This window comes from Caretta caretta, chromosome 22 (assembly GCF_965140235.1).
Source record: "Caretta caretta isolate rCarCar2 chromosome 22, rCarCar1.hap1, whole genome shotgun sequence".
Lineage (NCBI taxonomy): Eukaryota > Metazoa > Chordata > Testudines > Cheloniidae > Caretta > Caretta caretta.
Window position 1 is genome coordinate 6,925,247 of NC_134227.1, and position 16,564 is coordinate 6,941,810.

At 54.9% G+C, this 16,564-nt stretch overlaps 1 protein-coding gene across 1 annotated transcript in view; it reads left to right on the top strand.

Annotated features, from left to right (window-relative positions):
• Window positions 1–4,993: 4,993 nt before the first annotated feature.
• Window positions 4,994–16,564, top strand: part of ESAM (endothelial cell adhesion molecule) — a 90,821-nt gene continuing 79,250 nt past the window's right edge. Inside the window, exon 1 of the mRNA XM_048827601.2 lies at window positions 4,994–5,131. Coding sequence (XP_048683558.1) covers window positions 5,047–5,131 — 85 coding nt within the window. The 5' untranslated portion in view covers window positions 4,994–5,046. The remainder of the gene's footprint in view (window positions 5,132–16,564) is intronic.

Genomic DNA, 16,564 nt, shown 5'->3' on the forward strand with positions numbered 1-16,564 from the left:
ATCATTAATGAAGATATAACCCAGGCTTCCACAGTGTGGCACGCTCTCCCCCCCCGCCCTCCCATGGCTCAACCCCTTGGCCTGTGAGTGGGTGTGAGCCACAGGGGCTGGGTCTCTGCTCAGGCAGCAGAAATTCACACTTGGCGATCCAAAGGTCCCAGGTTCCATCCCCTGCTATCTTGGGTACATTAAGCAAATGGTTTCTTTTCTTTTTAATTCCATTGTCTGTTTGTAATAGCTCTTCTTTTTGTTAAGATTTCTTGTGTCTGGATAACTTTGCACAGACATCCCCAAGGAGAAGAGAACCCTGCAGCCTTTAGGAGAGGTGCTGAAAGGCGGAGAGTCTTTGTAAGCTACAACCTCTGTCCATTTCAGGGCTTGTCTACCCAGGGGCCTTGTCCGCACTAACTCTAGTTCGTCGGTGTGCAGATGCCTGTGTGCACACAATGTAATTCCTTAGAGTGCTGTGTGTAGCATGAATAAGGCTGCGTGTCTGACATGGAAGTTACGCATTCCGTGACTTTCCGTGACTTCTGCAGCAGCTGGTTCGGGCTGCCCAAGTCGGCCAGCCGCTGGGGCAGCCGCGGTTTGGGTGTGGGAGGGGGCTCAGGGAAAGGGGTTGGAGTGCGGGGCAGTGCTTACCTTTTGTGGGGGGCTCCCTGGCTCCCATCGGCATGTCCCTGCTGCTCCTAGGTGGAGGGGCCAGGGGTCTCTGCACGCTGCCCATGACTACATACGCTGCCCCCACAGCTCCCATGGGCTGCGTTCCCGACCAATGGGAGCCACGAAGCGGGCCCTTGTGGCAGGAGCAGCGTGCGGAGCCCCCCTGGCTGCCCCTCCCGCTAGGAGCTGCAGGGGCATACCAGTTGGAGCTGGGTAGGGAGCCTTCGAGCCCCACCAACCCTCCCTCCCAGCACCAGCGTGGGTCCTGGACCGCCCTCACAGAGCTCCCTCAGCCCCCCAGCCCAAGTTTGTTAGGGATATGTAGTAAAAGTCATTGGCAGATCACGGGTTGTGAATTTTTGTTTACTTCCCATGACCTGTCCATGGCTTTTACTAAAAATACCCGTGACTAAAACGTAGCCTGAACCATAAGTACACGCTGATGGACATTGAAAGAGGGCACAGCAACCCCATGCACACAGTACTGCGCACCAACCAGCTAAGCCCTCTGTGTGGACAAGGTCTCAGGCAAGGACCCTGGACAGAGGAGTGCTGAGTTGCCATGAAGCCAGGGATGGGGGAGCCAAAGGCCTGAGGTGGAGGGGATACAGGTCACCGCTCCCGTCACTGTCAGAGGGGTCCTTGGAGGGGCGGGCGACAGGACTCTGTCGCAGTTGCTGGGAGGAGCCAGCCGATGGATTTCCTGCCAATGCTGCTGCTGCCTATCGCATGGTGCAAGAATGTGTTTGTCACCATAACCCCTGCCCCATCTTGCATGGCAAAATGAATCACTGTCTGCAAAGCTCTGCCTGCTGAGCCCAGTCTGTGCAGCTGATGCGAAGACAGGCCCCGCTCCTGCTATTGAATCCACACTTGCAAACCTTTGTGCCTCTATGGAGTCTGGCTGAAATCAATGGAGCATGCCTGTGTGTGGCTCCAAGTGCAGGATTGGGCCCCAAACGAGACCACCTGGGAGATGAGCGGGGTTATGCTGCACTCGTCACCATTGCTGGTGAAATGAAGAAAAATGCCCTGTGGGTGGGAGAAGAAGCCTGCCTGCACCTGGAGCTCCCATAGTCCTTGATTCCAGAACCTGGAACTTGCCACAGAATCTATCATTTCATATTTTTAAAAAGTACACTTCTAATCCTCGTGTGGCTATTGAGTAACTAGTGTGATTGAGTGTAACCAGGGCTGGAGTCTGAGGCAGCCTGAAATGATATAATGTGGACACAAGAACAAATGGATATAAACCGGCCACCAGGAAGTTTAGACTTGCAATTAGCTGAAGGTTTCTAACCATCAGAGGCGTGAAGTTCTGGAATAGCCTTCCAAGGGAAGCAGTGGGGGCAAACAACATATCTGGCTTCAGAACAAAGCTTGATAAGTTTATGGAGGAGATGATATGATGGGATAGCCTAATTTTGGCAATTAATTGATCTTCAACTACTAGCAGTAGATATGCCCAATGGCCTGTGATGGGATGTTAGCTGGGGTAGGATCTGAGTTACTACAGAGAATTCTTTTCTGGGTGTCTGGCTGGTGAATCTTGCCCACATGCTCAGGGTTCAGCTGCTCGCCACATTTGGGGTCGGGAAGGAATTTTCCCCCAGGGCAGATTGGCAGAGGCCCTGGGGGGTTTTCGCCTTCCCCTGCAGCGTGGGGCACTGGTCACTTGCTGGAGGATTCTCTGCACCTTGAAGTCTTTAAACCACGATTTGAGGACTTCAATAGCTCAGACATAAGTTAGGGGTTTGTTACAGCATTTGGTGGGTGAGATTCTGTGGCTTGCGTTGTGCAGGAGGTCAGACTGGATGATCATAATGGTCCCTTCTGACCTTAAAGTCTATGAAAGTCGGTATGTGAACACACCAGTTCAGCTCATTATGGAGACAACGTGGGGGAGGTAACCTCTTTTATTGGACCAACTTCTGTTGGGGAGAGACACAAGCTTTTGAGCTACACAGAGCTCTTCTTAAGAGTGGAACAGATTATTTAGCACAAGCAGTTAGCACATCTTATAAGGGATCGTTCAAGGCAGAGGGGCCTTTTAATACCTCTGCAGTCATAAGGCAATCTGTTCCACCTTGCAGTTTGAAGTACCTGTCCCAGCCCTGAAGAAGAGCTCTGTGGAGCTCAAAAACTTCTCTCACCAACCGAAGTGGCTTCAGTAAAAGCTATTCCCTCATCCACCTGGTCTTTCTAATATCCTGGGACCAACATGGCTACAGCAACACTGCATGCGGTTGAGATCACTGTATTGTAACTTCTGGACCAAGGCATGTTTCTGCTTTGGCTGCAGCTGGAGGAGTTGCCATAGATGCAGAAGGTGTAACATCTTCACTGGGGATCAGGGACTTGATTTGCTTTTTCATGCTAAAGTTGTGGTGTTTATGAGCGAGACAGATCCTGTGTGCTGAGTAGGTCAGTGTTAAGGGGAAGCTGTGCCAGACTCTGAAGTGCTCGTAGGTCCTGCGTGGAGGCATTGCAGAAGCACTAAGCTTTGTTCTGGCTCGCTCTGTTTAGCTGTTTCCCCTTCTCTGTGCTGTTGAGTTTAGTCTCAGGGTTGTTTTGTTTTGTTTTTAATTTAGAGTAAAACTTGCCAGACTGAGAACACAGCTCCAAGCAGCGTGTCTGCAAATGAGTGGGAATGCGAGGCTGGTGTGAGGACAGCTGCTCACACCTTGGAGCTACGTACACTATGTGTCAGTCACTAAGGAGAAACTGCATATGCACAGCAACTCCAGGTGGGATGGGCAAAAGTTGGAGCCCTTTGTGTAAGCCTCTCCCTTAGGAACATAGGACTGAAATGGACCTTCTGGCTCCTCACGTCCAGCCCCATTTATTGCAGGCAGCCCAGTCGTATAGTTCTCTTCCTAAATTTACCAAGCTCCACCTTAAAATTAGCTAGGTTGTGTGCCCAGGCCTGAGAGTCATCTTGTTACCGCCTGCCTCCAGGGTGCTCCTGTATAACACATGGCCCTGGTACTGAAACAAGCGAAGGGTTAGTTAAGGAAAGACGGAGATTCCACTGGAAACAGGAGAGTGTGCTGGAAACAAATGGCTACACTACAAACCAAAATCATAAAATGTGAACTAGGAGTGACACCTACTAACAGTTCCCTTTCCTAGCTTGAACTTTGGGGCAAAACCTCCCTTTTAATCTGTTGCAGAGCTGGCTGGCTTCAGTGGAACCAGGATCCCATCTTCTGTGAAACACCCCTCACAACACGATCTCTCAGTTCCCCTGAGCATCCTTGCAGCCCTTCTTTGGAGTCCTCTTTCTTGAACGCGGGTGCCCAGAATGGCACATGCTGCCTCCACGGCCTGGTCTAATGGCAGCAAGCTCAAGAGCCCTTCAGCTGCCAGCACCTGAAGGCTACTGACTATTGACTCTGATCCTACAATAGGATCTCACAGGGTGTTTGTGGCAGGACCAGGGTCTAGGCCAGCTAGGGGTGAGTGACTTGTTCTTCGCCAGATAGGGACAGGGAGAGGCTTGAACGTTTGGGCTGGGGAAAGGATAGGGGCAGCTGGTGTGGGTGAAAGAGAAGGGACGTTGTGGTGGGAGGAGGGGAGTTAATGTTTCACACCCAGCCCTCCCACTCCTGTAAGTCACAAAGTTCAGGCCTGCCAGGCCCAGCCCCTCAGCTCACCTGCTATACCCCTCCCCTGTCTCTCTGGGTTTGTATTGTGTGGGGTAGGGTTTCCCTAGAAGGGCAGCTATCAGCCAGGACGGGGGAGCCAAGCCCCTGAGCTAGTGCGGCTGGGGGTGAGGGCTTACCTCCCAGCCAGCATCCTGCAGCAGGTACATTATTAGGACCAGGTGTATAATGTGGGGATGCCAGCAGTGCTTCGGGCTGAGCAGGGAGGCAGGGTGCCAAGCCCTGCACCCACGCTGAGACCCCCCCTTGCCCTGAAGAGCTCCCCCGCCCCCCCCCCCCGGAAGGGGAGAGGGAATGGAAAGTTGTTCTCTGCGTTTTGCAGCTGGGGCTAGAGGACTAGAGCCCGGCTCGATCTGAGTCCCCGCCCGGAGCCTCCTCTCAGCCTTGTGTCTGATGGCGGGGAGGGGGGGGCAAAACCAGGAGACGATCGAGCAGGCTCCGGCTCCCGGGCAATGCTGGCTGGGCAGTGCCAGAGCGGGGACCCCCTCCAGCGCCGGGCTCAGCGCTTCCCCCCTCCCACGGGCTCTCCCGGGACACAGGACCAGCCCCTCCCCCGCCTGGGGAGCCCCCCCCCGACCTGATCGGCTTGCCCCGCCCCCACCGCTCCCCCCACCTGCTGGAGCCGCCCCACCTGGGCAGCGGGCCCCGCCCCCGACTCCTCCTCCCGCCCCGGGCTGCGCGCCGGCACCTGCCGCGCTCGGCTCTGCTCCGCGGCGGGATGAGCGCGGCGCTGCAGCCGCCCGTGCTGGGAGCCGGCGGGATGGAGCCGCTGCCGCTGGCCCTGGGGCTGGCCGCGCTGCTGGGTGAGTGAGCCGGGCTGGGCCGGGCCGGGCCGGGCGCGGGCAGCCCGAGGGGTGGGGATCGCGAGCGGCTGGGCGGCCGGACTCTGCCCCGGGGCAGGGACAGGAGCGGTCCCGGGAGGGGAGCCTCGAGCGCCGAGCTCGCCCGGCGTCCCAGCAGGTGCGAGGCGCGGGGAGGGGGCGGGCGTGGCTCAGCCCCCGGCCCCCCAGATCGGGGGGCTCCGCGCCTCCGCGGGGTGTCTTGGCGCTTCCCCCCGCCAGGCACGGGCTGGCTCCGGGCGCAGCCCCGCTCCGGGCTGGGGTGACCGCTCCCCACCGGGAGCCCCGCAATCGGCCCGGGCAGACCCGACCCATTTCGCAAGTTTCCAGCCCCCGGGCAGCTGGAGGCGCTTCCCCAGAGCCGGCCGCGGAGGGCCCCGGACCCCCTGGGCAGGTCCGCCTGGCCCTGCTGCGGCGGGGGAGAGGGGTCTGCGCCTGGGGGAGCCATCCCCGGACACTGCAGCTCCGGGCCAGCCTGGGCGCCCTCTCGTCTCATGGCTCTGAGCGGGGCCAGCCCCGGGCGCTTCAGCCGCAGGGCAAAAACCCGTGAGGGCGCCAGGGGTGGGATAATGGATCCCCAGGGGCAGCGCCTCCCTGCCCCCAGGCTGCCCGCGGGTTGGGTCCTGCCTTGAAGCAGGACAGCGGGTGTCCCTGGCGTTTTCAACACCTGGTCTAAGGGTAGCTGTGGATGTTCGCCTTGCCTGGGCCGGAGGACCCAAAATACAGGGGGTAAGGGAAGCTTACTGAGCATCTTCCTTACTTCCTTACTGAGCATCACTTGTGTGCACAGCATAGCCTGCCTTTACCACCCGCCGCCCTGGAAAGGGTTAAACACTCTACCCCTGTGCGCTGCACACAAGAAGTACACTGGCTTTGGACCCCTACCTGGGTCCAGTTGAGCCGAGCTTTCATCAAACACGCCACAGTGTTTCTCTGCACAGGCTGTCGCCCTGGCCAAGTTGAGCTTTCTACTCCCAGCTGTGGGTCAAACTTTTCTATTTAAGTCTCCGTTGTTTGTAGTGCGGTGAGTGTGCGTTGTCCCTGTTTGTTCCCTGAACTGGGTTTGTTCAAACTTTCCAAACGGAAAGTCACCTTTATGGAAAGCGACCGAGCCCCAGAAATATCAACCAGAAAGGAGAATGTTTTGGAAAGTTACAAGCAACTGAAAACAGGGTTTGAATGAGACCCATTAGGGAACCTTAACTGTCGTAGTCCTAGAGACCCTCCCTGAATGAGAGATTGATTCCAAGCACTGTTAGGATCTGGTCTGATCTCCTGCCTAACCCACGCCACAAAAGTTCGCCCAGAGTTTCCTGCATCAAGCCTGTTAAGTCCTGTCTGATTTAGCGTGGGGTTCGGTGTGCTCTGTACCTGGTGTATCTCTGAGGTCCAGTCATGGAGTTATCAAAATGCTTTTCTGGGTTTGACTGCTAAAGCAGCCTAGGTCTTCCAAATCAATCTGCGGCGGCCGCTGTCTCAAACAGCGGGTGAGATTTGGAAGAATGAGCTGCATTCTAGGCTCATTCAACACGAGCAAATTGCACTGGTGTAGCCGCGTCCGCCGGCGGTATGAAAAAGCCACCCCCCTGCACGGCGTAGTGATGCCGCCCTCAGTCCCTGTGTAGACAGTGCTATGGATGGTGACGGGAGGCCCCCGTCCGTCGGCGTAGGAAGCATACACTGAAATGCTGCAGCACCGCGGCTCTGCTGCTGTTGTGTGTTAAGCGTAGACAAGCCCCTAGTCTGCCTGGGCAGCCCACAGCAGACGTGCAGTGTGTGCCCCTGGATATATCTTCTTGCTGGCAAGGACAGGCAGACAGAGACCTTGTCTGCACTGCAAACGTATGTCGACCTAAGCTACATCCGCGTACAGCCGCTGCGGTTATTACATGGCTGGTGCATGTGCACACTGGACTCCTGGTGTTGGTGGTGCACGTCCTCACCAGGAGCGCTTACACCGATGCAGTCTGCTTTACTGACGTCCGTGTGAGCTGGTCAGGCATGATGCTCGCCTCTTTAAGACGCAGGACGGTTCAGAAACCTGCAAGCAGGGACGTTCTTTCCTGATCGGTGAATTACCTTTGGGAATGTTGAAATGCTAATAGCGATCGTGGGAAAGCCAGCCTGTCTCTTGATCCCCTCGTTCACGAAGCCGTACACCGGTCACTTCGACAGCACCAAGGAACAATTCACATACAGGTTCAGCAGGTGCAGAATGACAGTCAAATGTGCCTTTGAGTATCTGAAGGGTTGCTGACCGTGGGCGGCAGGTATCGTAGGCGGGGGGAGGCTGTGCCTCCCCAAACAGCCTAGTGTAGCCGTGCTTTGCCCCCTCCTGCACATCCCAGTGCTCTCCCCTGGCTGGCTTGCCTCCCACTCCCGCAGGGACTTAAGGCGGCTGGGGCTGGGGCCGGGCCCACGCCCCCTGGAACACTAGGGCTGGGGATGGCCTGGCTGCCCGGAGCACTGTGGGCACTGAGGCCGCACCGCCCGGCCTCCCAGAGCACCGGGGCTGGGGGCACAACTGCACGGCACTCCTGGGCTGGCCGCCCAACGGCACTCCTGGGCTGGCCGCTGCTGCTGGGGTTGCGGTGGGGGTGCTACTGCGGGGGAGGGGGGCAAAAGGGAAGGGTGGGCAGAACGGGAGGGGCCAGAGGCTAGCCTCCCCCAACAGCTGTGTCACTGGCTGCCCATGTTGCTGGCGTTGTTTGCTTACAAGATTGGCCTTCAGTGAGAAAAATATCCCAATGGTTATAGCTGCCAGCTGTGTTCTGCATAATATCTGTGAAGCTACAGGGGAAAAGGGTGGCGGTGGAGTGGCTGTTTGCTGAATGTGAACAGCCAGATACCAGGGCTATTAGAAGAGCTCAACATGAAGCTATATGGTTCAGGGAGGCTTTGAAAGACAATTTTAATAGTGTGCCAGAGGAGTGTGTGTTGCTGAAGGGTGCTCTGCCTGGCCCTGCTCATTTTCAGCCCGGTATGAATCTTGTAGTGAGTGCTATGTACGTAGGCCTGTAACATTGTCAATGCACCTATAAATAATGTCTGTGGATGATGTTATGGGTTCTGTGACAAAGTGAAGTAACAGGAAATTGGTGAGTGTCAGACCTGCTCAGCACCAGACAGCAACTGTTGTGAACTAATAAAGGTTAATTTTGTTCCAAAAATTTTATTCCGTAACATGAACCAGGAAATTAAAAAAAAAATACAAAACTTAATCAATTAAGGGAACAGAACTTTTGAAGGGGAAAGAACACTCGTTTCCATTTCAGGTACATATAAACCAACCGTGGCTTTCACAGGTCAGTGTATGTGATGCTGTGAATGTCTTTAATGTCTCCCAAGGTGGACTGGCAAGGTTAATGCACTGACCCCTGCTGCCACCTGGGATGTTGGGGGCAGGGAGGTATAGGGAGGTCCCGATATTGAATTCTCAATGGGCTGCAGGCGGACGCGAGCATGGGATTGTTGAATCTGCAAGTCTGCCAGAGTCTACAGCATCTGTTTGCACAAGCACCTCCTCCTGCACATTCCTCTCCTTTACCTGCACCTTTCTCCTCTCCACTCCGTCCTTCTCCAGGCTATCCTCCAGGCCCTGTGCTCCTTCCCCGATGCAGCATTGGCTTGCAGAATCTCCTGGAACATGTGACCCCAAGTCCTCTTCCTCCTCCTCTTTTAGCACCACATTGCTTGTTGGCCTCCCTGGCCTCCTGGTACTCCTGCTGCAGCTCCTTGGGTCTCACGCAGTGCTGCTGCGGGCCCCTGTTGTAGCCGTTCTCCTGCCTCCCCCAAGCAATCTGCTCGTAGATGTCCATGTTTCTGTGGCTGGGTCAGAGCTCTTTTTGCACAGCCTCTTCTCCCCACTGGCCCAGGAGATGCAGTATCTTCTGTCCGCTCCAGGCAGGAGCGCGTCTGCAGCGTCTAGCTGGCATGGTCAGCTGGGCGGTTACACTCAACAATGGAGAAGTGCCAGGTGCTTACCACACTAGGCAACCAAAGATTTCAAAAATACTCAGGGCTTCAATGGGGAGGGCAGTGGAGTTCACAACTGTGACCAGTGTGGTCACTGCGGGGCATTGTGGGACAGCTCGTGGAGGCCAGTAACAGCCAGTGTAAGTAAGGCAGTGTCTACACTATCCCTGTTGACCAAACTACATTGACCGTGACTCTCCGCTGCTCTGGGTGGTGATGTTATTAAGTCAGCGTACCAGGGCACTTATGTCTGTGGGAGCCAAATGTAAGTGAAGACCAGAGGTGGGCAAACTACGGCTCGCGGGCCACCTCCGGCCTGCGGGACCCTCCTGCCCAGCCCCTGAGCTCCTGGCCCGGGAGGCTCACCCCCGGCCCCTCCCCCGCAGCCTCAGCTCACGGTGCTGCTGGCACAATGCTCCGGGCGGCGGGGCTGCGAGCTCTTGCCGGGCAGCGCAGCTGCAGGGCCGCGGCCTGACCCGGTGCTCTGGGATGCGCGGTGCGTGGCTGGCTCCATCCGGGCGGCGCGGCTGTAGCAACCCCAGCCCCCAGTGCTCCAGGCAGCGCGGTCAGGGGGCGGGGGGTGGGGGTTGGATAGAGGGCAGGGGAGTTCAGGGTGGTGGTCGGGGTGGGGAACGGGGGTTGAATGGGGGCAGGGGTCCTGGGGGGGGGGAGGCAGGAAGGAGAGGGGCGGGAGGTCCGGGGGGCAGTCAGGGACAGGGAGGGATGGACGGGGCAGGGGTCCCGGGGAGGCCGTCAGGGAACAGGAGGGTTGGATGGGGCAGGGGTCTCGGGGGCCAAGAAGCGGTGGGGGGGGTCGGATGGGGGTGGGGGCCAGGCCATGCCTGGCTGTTTGGGGAGGCACAGCCTCCCCTAACTAGCCCTCCGTACAATTTCGGAAACCTGATGTGGCCCTCAGGCCAAAAAGTTTGCCCACCCCTGGTGTAGACACATGCACAGCTCGGTTGACTTACACTGCCTTGTGTCGACCTAACCGTATAGCGTAGACCAGGCCGCTTGGAGAGCAGGTGGAGGCTGCAGTGATAGACGCCATTTCTGCTGTGCCGCTTTTTACTATGCTTTGCCTTTTACCATTTGTGGTTCCCACAACCCTCCCTTGCCTGAAATGTTCTCTTGTCTTGGTTTGGCTTGATCTAATTTAGATGGCAATCTGCAGGACGTAGCATGTGGTTAATCTGTTTGTAGGGCACTGTGTAAGTGTGTCTGGGCCTTTATAAATGATTTGTGACGATTTATAAATGATCTGTTTCTGGACCCTTCCTGCAGCTAGCACTGCACTAAGGACAGAAGCTGGCAGGTGCATCATCGATGTAATGGGTTTTCAGCTTCAAATATAAGTCTCTATCTTATAGAGTCCGTGACAGCGCTAAGCCCATTAAAAATGCTACCCTACAGATTCCCACCCTGGAATTGCTGAAATCACCGAGAGCTGGGAAAGGAAGTTACTTTTTAGTAACTGAAAAGTTTTGAAGCTAATTGTGAATTAACCGCGCTCACATCTGTGATGATCACAGCATTGGCAATCCTATTCCGTGTGGGCTCGCTTGGGAAACGTGAAGTCTGTCACTTTCCTTCATTTGGCATGGTTGGTGAAATCTGTGCGTGTACTGGAGTGGGGTTTCTATCTCGCTAGTGTAAAGAGGTGAGTTCTCAGGCAGCCCTACCTCCTGCTGGCTTCTTTCCTTCACCCCTGGCCCTCGACACCAGGCCTGTCCCACCAGCTCTCCAGTGTTGCAGGTGCCGGGAGGCAGGCTATGTCCTGGACCCAGGCTGATGATTGGTTGCCATAATCTTTCCAGTAACGGTCTGGACCATTGCAATGATCTGACTGTAAAACAGGAGCCAGCCTTCTGAGGCTGGGGTGGGTATGCAGTGTAACCCTCCCACGAGGTTTAACGCCATGTGACTGGCCCGTGGTAACTGATGCTGAGCTACCCTACTTTAGCTATCGCAGGAAGGACCTTTCGGAGCCTCTCTGGTGCTGGAGGGGGGGTTCTGCTCTCCGGAAGGGACTGCCTGGTTCGATACATGGTTGCAACACAGGAGAATTGAACAAGAGAATCAGGAAACTCCTCCTAAGAGCCAGCTGCACCAGGCTGTGGAGTCCCCCCTCCCCCAAAGGTCGTGGCAGTAGCTTAGGATGTTAACAAGATTGTGCTGTAAGGAACAGTCCTGCACTGGGCCCTGGGGAATGGGAGTGACTGTCTATTTCCAGTTCTAATTTCCATGATCCTGTTGTAACGCTCTGAGGCACGTCCAGAGCCATTGCGCAAAGAGCGTGTAAAGTTCCAAGGTTTAACCCGGGGGAGGGGGGGACAGGGAGGGGGATGGTTGTGACAAGGCAGACTCCATAGCCAGAGCCCTCCGTGGCTTGGGGGTCTAAAATTTCAATGAGTTTTCTCCCTGGCGAAGCCTGATCCGTACTTTCTAGCAAAGGGGCAAGACCCGCACGAGATGAAACTTCAAAAACAGACTCCGACGAGAGACTGCTGAATTAGAATTAATTTACAAACTGGATACAATTAATTTAGGCTTGAATAGAGACTGGAGTGGATGTGTCATTACACAAAGTAAAACTATTTCCCCATGTTTATTTCCCACCCCGCACTGCTCCTCAGACGTTCCTGTTAACTGCAGGCAATGGCCCACCTTGATTATCACTACAAAAGGTTCCCTCCCCTCCCCCCCCCTCCCCCCCGCTGGTAATAGCTCACCTTACCTGATCACTCTCCTTACACTGTGTATGGTAACACCCATTGTTTCATTTTCTCTGTGTATAAAAAATCTCCCCACTGTATTTTCCACTGAATGCATCCGATGAAGTGGGCTGTAGCTCACGAAAGCTTATGCTCAAATAAATTTGTTAGTCTCTAAGGTGCCACAAGTCCTCCTGTTCTTTTTGGGGATACCGACTAACACGGCTGCTCCTCTGAAACCTGTTTGGAGTTATTTCCTTGTGGCACTGTTTCTGGCCCCTTCCTGCAGCTAGCACTGCACTAAGGACAGAAGCTGGCAGGTGCATCATCGATGTAATGGGTTTTCAGCTTCAAATATAAGTCTCTCTAAATGACTCTAAAAAGCTCTTTTCAGTCATCTCTAATGTACATGCAGTCAGATCCCAGGGACACCCAGACCCTCACCAGAGGCTGCTGTTTCTTCCAAGAGCCCCTCTCTTCATGGTCTTGTTTGCAATTTGAAGTCAGTTACCTGGAAACCAGATTGACACTGGTTGTAGTACCTGCAAGGGCTGGGATGGGGGCTAGGCATTGCATTATATCTGCAACGTATCTGTGCTTAACTGGAGCCTAAATTCCACCCCAATGTAAAAATATTGAGCTCAACCAGCTCCTTGTGCAATGAATGCCTAGCATAAAGTCATTCCCCGCTCCGCCCCCACCCCTGGCTGGGGCGCTAGGTGCCATCGTAACAAGGGACAGTTCTTTATTGTTTGAGAACCTCATCACCACATTCCTGTAGACTTGCGAATGCTGATTCAAAAGCCTGGTCTGTAGAAATGTTTTCATTTTTCTTTCAAATTCCCTGGAATAGAGAAAGATTGTGAATTCATCCATCTGCAAAGGGGGAGGGACCAACGCAAAAATGGAGTAAGGGAAACGGGCATCACTTCTGAAGCTGGCCTGCCTGAGAGCCTAGATTCCAGATGAAATCGTCCCAGTGCTTCACCAATTTCCTTGTTCTGGAAATACAAGGAAAATGCAACAACAGAATTAAACTTTGTGTCAAACTAATTGTCTCTTTCTTCCGTTTGGCGCAGCAAGAGTTAACGCAAGTCAGCCAACTTCTATCTAGAGTAGAGAAGTCACATTTTTCATGAATTTTACTCTCTTGAGTATAATGCTCCTTCTGCCCCAGGGTCGTGAGAAATGCAGTGGGGGACTTTCTCAACATGCACTGCTCCTAAGGCCAGCTCCTCATATCTTCATTTATAAATAGTCACTGCCCACAAACAGCCAAACTTTCTACGCCCCTGAGTCAGGGAAGGGAGGTTCCTGTTAGTGCATATTCCTCTTCTTAAAGGCTAATAACGGGGTCCATTCCAGAAAACATCACTTTGGCCTCCCTCAAAGTCCTTTTTTTTAGGATTTTCCCCCACTTGGGTCTCCTGTGATGCTCGCTCCTGAGCAAGGGTCCATCATGCTAATACCGGTGCTTCTAGGAGAGCGCTTGTCTCTTGGTTTAATTTCTGTCTCGGTTTCACATCGCGTAATCATCTTAATCCTATAGAGCGAGGTCATCAAAAGAAATCCGTCTTCATCCTTTAATTCCCAAATGTTTAATAGCTTATAGGGTGGAAATCTGATTGGGGGAGTGCACTCCGGAATCAGGAAGCACTGCAAAATGTCGGAAGTCTCTTTTCTGTGACCTTTCCAGTTTTATGGGGTGAGGCTTTTGTTGGACCTTGAAATATCCCGACTGGTCTCAGGACCAGAAATCCAAAGCATGATGTCCCCGTTTAAAATCTTAGAGGAGGCTTGCTCCTACCGTTCAGCCAGATGGGGTCAGAGCTGGTTTGTTAACTAATCCTAGTTTCACTTGCAACTAAATGATACGCCTAGTGTGATACGTTATATAATCCACACACACGCATCAGTGCAGTTCCTCTTATGGATACTGGTAACTGACCCGGCCAAACGCTGAAGGGCATTGATCGCTACTGCACTGGCCACTCAAACCCAGACCCTGTAAAGCAGGAGTCAATATCGTCAGGCTGTAACGAAACTAGTACCCCAATAGCTCACCCTCTCCCCTGGCTTTTATTTAATTCTGCTTAACTTGGTAGATCATGCACTTTGTCTTTAAGGCTGTTTCTGGCTCTGTGGAGGAGGAGCGCTTTGCCCTGGGCTCCTGAGATTCTCCATATTTACCGGAGCATCGTCAGTCGCGTGTGATGCCAGGGGCCGTGGCCACAGCCTGATGCTATGCTGTGTTTTGGGTTTACACGTCCTTCTCATTTCCTGCCTGCCCTGCAAATGCCCATTTCCATTGGCTGGTGGCATCTACCCTCTGTGCCCTCCCAATCCTGCTGATGCCCTACAGCGGCCATAGCATGAGCTGGAGAGCATGTGCCTTTCCTCTGGGCATGTCGCAGCTTGTGCCAGACAGGTGTCCTCAGTGCTGGGGGCCTGGATGCCATCTGTGAGGGAGGAGGTTGTCTGAAATGCCAGTGGCCGCCTGGGCTCTGTTTGACTTCCCCCGCATGCTCACCCCAGGCCAGCTGCAAACCCTGCCACACACCCAGACCCTGAGCGGGGTTTGCCCTGTGATGGCACCTCGTGCCCCTGGAGGCTGCTGTGGTACTGAGGGCAGGGAGAGTGACTCCTCCATTCTCAGCACTGGGCCAGGCAGCAAGGAGCTGGCAGGGGATGGGAGAGGGAGTAGGCTGGGGAGGTTGCTCCCTAGAGCCCCATTCTCTCCCTCCCTGTTTGACCCTAGAGGGCCTCACAGGCCACTGTGCCCCTGGATGAATTTGTGTTTGTGCACAGGGACTAGGAGCTCTGTCCTATTGAAACACCTGGGGCCCTGGACAGCTACTTGCTGTCAGTATATGTGGTTATCAGCTGATCTCTGTGGATAGGACCCCAGGGCACAAGGAATGCAGGAGGCTGAGGTTTTTGGCGACCTGGCAGTGAGAAGTCTAACCATAGAGAGTTCCGTCTCAATTCTAGCTTCTCCTGTGGCGTTACGTGCAGTCTCTCCTCTTGTAAGTGTCTCCTAGAGCGATGGCCGGAGCTTCGCTCTGTGCTGTGTGACAGAACTGGTCCTGGCCCTGGCCCTGAGACGCTTTCCTGGCACGCTGAGAAGTGTGACAGCTGCCACGATGGCCGACACTGGGGACTGAACCAGGGACCTCCAGAGCTGAAAGGAGCCTCTCCAGCTTTATTTAAAGAGCCAGGCTCTGTAGCTGCAGCACTACATCCCGTGTGGCTTGGTTCTTGGGGGCTGGGGGGCAACACTTGCTGGCCAACAAGGTACCGTGCACCACCCAGGGGCTGACAGATGCCTGGAGTTCTCATCACGTCTGTAATTCTGACTTTTAAGGAAAATAAACCCAGCAGAGAGAGACTGAACAGAATCTAGCCCGCGTTAACTGCTGTAAAAAACGCCGCAGTCCAGTCCAATCCCAGCAAAGCAAACGCACACTGCGGGCAGGGGAGGCCCCTAGGGTGAGTGCCTGGGCAGGAAGGAGACCAAGCTGTGCATCGTTTGTATAGACCTGTATTTTCCAAAGCGTTCAGTGATTGGGGGGCTCCAACTCGAAACCCTTGAAAGGGGCCTGATGTGCAGAGCAGAGGTGCTCAGCACTTCTGGAAAATCAAGTGCAGTTAAGGTGTAAAATTGGGCTCCCAGAATCTCTGGTCACTTGAAAACTTGGGCCATTTGCCTCCCGCGGGTAGAGGCCAGTAATATAGCGGTGGGGATTCCCCATCTGTCTTCACTGCATGCAGTTCAGGCCAGGGGTGGCCCGTATCGCCATGCCCTAATATTGGGTCAATCTGTATCCGTGGGTTCTGTTATTTTGGTTGGACTAGGCCTGGCTGAATCCAGCAGGGATTGGAGTTGGCCATCCAAGATGGTACCAGCGCCGCAGCTGGTCCGAGAGAGGGACCTCAGCAGGGCTTTGCCTGCAGGCAGCCCCCAGCTGAAGCCTTAGGGCTGCCACTCCAGAGGCATTCCTGCCTCTACTGACCTCGCTGCCCCCGCTGGGGTTACCCTGTTCTGGCTGGTTCCAGGCCCTCCGAGGGAGGGCAGAAAGGTCTTGCACACAGAGGCTCCGCTCAGACAGCTTGGAGGCCAGGGGCCTGAAGAACCATGGCTGGGAAGGAAGGGTTTGAGGCAAGGTGGAGTGGGATGGGGATTTCTCCTCCCCCTGGCTGTAGGTGAATCTGACCTGGGCACTGCACATGAAGTTGGTGCCTGGGAGAGAGTATCTGGGGCTCCCAGCAACAGCCTCTGAGTGGGGAAAAGGTGCCATAGCTGGGAATCTCCTGTCCTCTACAGGCAGACCTGTCTTCCTGTCAGGCCCCCCTTCCCTCCGGGGAGAGGGAGAGACACCCTGCAGAGAGAAATGGCATAGGAGCTCCTGGGTGCTGAGCACTTGTGAAAATCTGGGGTGACTCTCTGGGCCCCATCTGTGAAATGGGGGTGATGGCTCTTGCCCCGCTCCACCTCGGCCGGGTCTGTTTAGCACGCCAGTGCCCAGCCCGGTCCCCTGGCAGGGTCGCCACGTGCTGCTGTAGGGCCCAGTAGCCCAACGAAAAGGGGACATGCCGAATCCATGAAGGAAACGGGGCTAGAAGGGCATCCGCCTGGCTTTAAAAACCCAGGTGTCCGATCTCTGTGCTGTCTGCTCGCGGTGCAGAGAAGGTACCTGTCTGCTGTCTG